This window comes from Malania oleifera, chromosome 2 (genome assembly GCF_029873635.1).
Source record: "Malania oleifera isolate guangnan ecotype guangnan chromosome 2, ASM2987363v1, whole genome shotgun sequence".
Lineage (NCBI taxonomy): Eukaryota > Viridiplantae > Streptophyta > Magnoliopsida > Santalales > Ximeniaceae > Malania > Malania oleifera.
Window position 1 is genome coordinate 13,168,268 of NC_080418.1, and position 5,374 is coordinate 13,173,641.

The 5,374-nt window shown below is 36.1% G+C and overlaps 1 protein-coding gene across 1 annotated transcript; it reads right to left on the reverse strand.

The window, feature by feature from the left end:
* Positions 1-1,797: 1,797 nt before the first annotated feature.
* Positions 1,798-2,403, reverse strand: LOC131148055 (uncharacterized). Its single transcript, XM_058097793.1, has one exon. It carries the CDS (start codon positions 2,401-2,403, stop codon positions 1,798-1,800), a length of 606 nt encoding a protein of 201 aa, XP_057953776.1.
* Between the last annotated feature and the right edge of the window lie 2,971 nt (positions 2,404-5,374).

Here is a 5,374-nt window from a genome sequence, read left to right on the forward strand (position 1 = left end):
AAATGGGAAAATATCTTCATGAAAAATTACATCTCGGGAAACAAATACTTTGTGTGTGCTAAGATTATAGAGTCGATACCCCTTTTGACCATACAGGTAACCAAGGAAGACACATTGGATGGATCATAAGTTGAATTTGGCTGGGTTCTGAGAGTGAGTGAAAGAAAAACACAAGCATCCAAATACTTTCAAGTGATTATATGTGGGTTTGACACCATGCAATCTTTCATTAGGAGATAAACCACCCAGAACGGGAGAAGGTGTGCGATTAATGAGATAAGTGGTAGTAAGAATAACATTCCCCCAGAAGTTTGTAGGCATATGTGCTTGAAAGAGTAAGGAGCAGGCAACATTAAGAAGGTGATGATGTTTGCGTTCAACCACTTCGTTTTGTTAAGGAATGGGGATACAACTGGTTTGGTGGACAATACCCTTGGGTGCATAAAATATGGGCATGTGAAACTCTGACCCATTATCACTTCGTATGATTTTAATGGTGGTGGAGAATTAGTTTCAACGAGATGAATGAAAGATTGTAAGAGAGAATGGGTGTCAGATTTGTGGTGCATTAAGTAAACCCAAGTACTACGGGTAAAATCATTGACAATAGTGAGAAAGTAATGTGCCCCAATAGTAGAAGAGGTGCAATGAGCCCCCCAAATGTCAACATGTAGTAGTTCAAAAGGTTTGTGAGAGGAAATGGAACTAGTTGGAAAGGGAGCACGAGTCATTTTAACCAATGGGCAAATTAAACACGATTTCAAATTAGAACTACAAATTTCTGGTACTTTATTGGAAAGAAAATACAATTTTTATTGGAAAAATTTCCTAAACGTTGATGCCAAATATGGGAATTCGAAGTGGAGGTGTCCGCCTAACAACAAGCATTTCTGGTGTTTGCAAAGTGGTAGAGGTCATCCTGCTCAGTTCCCATCCCAATCATCTTCATCGAGCACAGGTCTTGAATAAAACAAAAATTGGAAGAAAAGATAATGATACAACGGTGTATTTTTCATAACTTAGGAACAGAAATTAGGTTGAAATGAAAAGTCGAGACACAGAGAACATTATCTAAAGTGAGAGTGGGAGAAAAGCGAACTGATCTAATATGAGTAACAGTGGCATGGGAGTCATCCGGTAATTAGACTATCAGGCCATGAACTGGAAAAGATTGGGTCAGAATATTGGGTGTGAAAACCATATGGTCTATTGCACAAGAATCCACAAATGATCATTATTGGGCGTATCTGCCAATGAAGATTCGACACTAGCTACTTGGTGTGCCATGGATTGTGGAGGGGTGGTATTGTTGAGAATAGCCAAGAGCCACTGGCATTGCTCAGGGGTAAAAGGAAGACTGTTGGTAGTGGAGGAAACTTGATTGGCACTATGCTTGGAACCTGTGCCAGGCTTAGAGTTGCGAGGTCCTAGAGGGAAGCCATGGATGCGATAACAGCGATCAATAGTGTGCCCGTTTTTCCCACAATGACTGCATTTGAGGTACTTTTTAAGTGGACCTGGTCGGCTGTCTTTCCATGGTGGATAGTTGGAGGCAGCCAAAGCAATGTCTTCAATGGATGGTGGAGTCAAGACGCGATGACGTTCTTCTTGCATGACCAGAGCATAAGTACGACTTACAGTTGGAAGCGGATCCATCAATAGTATATGTCCACGAGTTGTAGCATAGGATTCGTTGAGGCCCATAAGGAAGGTCAACACATTGTCTGATTCTCACTGGGCCAAATTGTTCTTACAGGCACCACAAGTGCAGGTACCACAGGTGCAAATGTGCGGGGATTAAATTTTGGCCAACTTATCCCATAAGCCCTTCAACTTTGCCAAATATGTTATAACTGAAAGAGAACCTTGAACAAGATTACTGATATCTTGTTTAAGTTTGTAAAGACGTGGCCCATTAACTTGAGAATACCGATCTTTTAAATCGGTCCAAATGACATAAGCAGACTTGCAATAGATTACACTAGAGGAAAGAGAACCTTGAATAAGATTATTGATATCTTGTTTAAGTTTGTAAAGACGTGGCCCATTGACTTGAGAATACCGATCTTTTAAATCGGTCCAAATGACATAAGCAGATTTGCAATAGATTACACTGGAGGAAATATCTTTAGAAATGGAATTGAGAAGCCAAGATATTACCATGACATTGCATTGTTTCCATTGTCGTGCCTCAGGTGAGGAACTAGAAGCTAGTGGAGGAACCATACTATCGATGAAGTTAAGCTTGTTTTTGGCCTCAGGAGCGAGAAGCATTGCTCGACTCCATGAGGCATAGTTGTCTTCTGTAAGTGGAGTAGTAACCAAGACCATACCGAGGTGATTTGAAGGATGAAGGTGCAAGTGATGGGTAGGGTTATCAAATTTCTCTTCCTTTTCAGCCATGAGGAAAAAATGGAACTTTTTTTCCTTTTTTGTAGTATGGACCGGGTCGAATAGGGGCGTCATCTGGGTGCGGGTCGGCCTGGGCGGGGGTTCGACTTGAGCTTGAGTTGCAAGGATCCAGGCTTCTTGGTGTAGGTCGCCTAGGCTTGGATCTGTAGCACAAGCTTTAGCCTGGACACGGGCTTAGGCTCAAGTCAATGGAGTTGTGAAAATAAAAAGGAATAAAACAGCCTAAACAAAAACAACTGAGTAACCCAAAAAAAATAAGGAGGTCGTCTTCAACCTTGGAACAGCAAAAGAATATACAGAGTGTGCACCCCAACCATTCAACAAAAAACACCCAATGAGAGCAGGAATCAAAAAAAAAAGAACAACGTATTGTCCAAAATGCTCCCACAATCAAGAACACTGAGATTTTGTAAAATAAAAAAAAAATTGCATTCAACGTTTGATAATAACGTTGATGTGAGAAAGGAAAAAAAAAAAACCTCCGTTTGGATCTCTTAAGGATCGATTTGCTTTGATACCATGATAAAAATCAGAGCAAAACGGACCAGAGGAAAAAGAAATATAGAATTAGAGGAAGAAGAAGAATATAAAAAAAAAACTCTTTTCAATATATTTTTACAACAACTTACAACCCCTATTTATACTTATAATTGAGGAACGATGGAGTAAATAAAAAATCAATCCTAAATAAATTTTCACTCTCCTTTCTATAATAAGAAGATTTGCTGACTTTTCTCAAAAGAAATATCACGTAATTAGGACCTCATGTTTGCTCCTCGATTTGTGCTCTTCCTCAACAGTTTTTATGGTTTTTCATTTTTTTTTAAAAAAAAAGAAAAAACAAACAAACAAACAAACAAAGAAAAAGCACTATTTTTCAAAAATAAAAATAAAAAGTTTTATAAAATGATTGTTTATGAAGCGACTTTTGAACACATTTTAAAATAAACATTTTTTTCTAAAATTTTTTAGTTTTCAAGTTTCATGGTTTCCCTTCAAAAAACCAAAATTCTCCTTTTAGGAAAAAAAAAATCATTTTTAAAGACAAGTACTCGTAATGCGGCTTTAGGATAGGAAAAAGTTATTTTTTCTTTTAAAAAATTATGTTTTCAAGTTTTTGCCTTTTCAAGGTGATTTTTTGAAAAATAAATAAATATTTCTTTAAAATGTTGATATTTTTTTTTTTCAAAATTCAAGGTTTTTCTTAAACAAAATTCAAAAATATTTTTAATTTGTAAAATATTACTTGATCCCTCTTTTGAGGATATGTGGACATTCTATCATGTCTAGATTCAATCATGTCAAAAAAAATAAGAACATTCCTTTCTCTTTTCTTTCTTTATGTTTTTGTATTCTTTAATTAAATTTGACAATTTGAAAAGGTATCAAAAGTAATCAGATCTCCACGTGACATTGTCCTCTACATAAGCCTTATGACGTACCGTTTCAATGAATTTGAGTTACTTGAATTTTTTTAAAATAAATTTAAAAAAAGTGTGACGGCTTGTTGTAGGCGGTCGGCTGCCCACTAGAGGATAATTGAGGTAGTCGATCGGCCTAACCCAAGAGTAAGGCACTGTCAATTGGTCTCTTAGTGTGATTGATCGACCCCTTCCTTCTCTCATTTTTTTTTTTTTTTGCAAAAATTTCCAAATTTAAATTCACAAAAACATGTCTTTTATAGGAAATACACACATGCATTATAAATTTAAAATAATATGGCAGTGCAGGCAGTTGACCGCATGCTAAGAGACAGATGAATGGTCTAGCTTGAGGCAAGGGATGATTGACCTACCAGTCCTTAGGTGTGGTCGACCAATCCCTAGCTTCTCTAAAAGTATAACTTAAGAAAAGCATTTCTTTTTTATAGGACACACACATACACATACGCACATTAAAGTGTGTTAATCATTCTTGGAATGGATTCTAGTAAGGTGCTACCACATTAATTTTTTATTTAAGAAATTAACAGTTACCTTCTCTATTCACAAAAGTACTCTCGAATTCAAAGTCTTTAAAATGGGTTTTTCCTTATTTTTATCTTTTCAAAACTAAAATAAAGTAGCGACTATGTTTTCAAAAAATCAATGGATTGGTTTCAGGATAATATCTTATTTCACAAAAATGGTACTCTATGAGACGGGAATGGTATAAAAGGAATTGTGGAATATCATAAAATGGGAGAAGGTTAAAGAGTGAATGGAAATTAGATTAGAAAAAGGAGGAGAGTGAGGGAAGAGAGTAGACTAGGGCAAATGAAAGTAAGAAAGAGGGGGAGAGAGAGATAAAGTGATAGTAAAAAAGTTGAATAAAGTTGAAGGTCTTTTATAATAGAAATTATACAAATTCATAATCCTTCCTTGTCCTACCACATCAATTCTATAGTTACAAATGCTAAATTAAACACATTAATTCTAATCATAAAAAATATTTTAAAACCTAATTATTATATTTGACTTCTCTCTCGGCCTTATAAATTTTTTGAGGGTTGGCAACAAGTGATTCACCCAGTGCTAAACCATATGCAAACTGAATGGGTCGTTAATTTTGGGTCAAAGCAAAATTGGGCTGGCCCACAGAGCAAGGGCTTTGCTCGGATTGGGCCTAGAATCCCCAGCTATCAGACTGGGCCAATGGAGTTCAGGCCTGAGCATGCCTACACATTTTGTCACTTAAATTATTTTTCCAATGCCCATTGGGACAGCTCTAAAGCCGATGTGTGCAGTTGAGCCCACGTTGACCAAAACTGGCCCATATCACACGGAGATAGACCAATTTGGGGCCCGTTTAGCTGTGAAAGCATTTTTTATTTTTTGATTTTTAATTTTTCATAAAATCATACAAATGTTAACTTATTTTTTTAATTTTTCAAGATCCAAATTAAAAATTAGAAAATACAGAGTTTAAATATGCAAAATTATTTTTTTTATTTTTTATTTCAAGATTTCAAAATAATCAAACT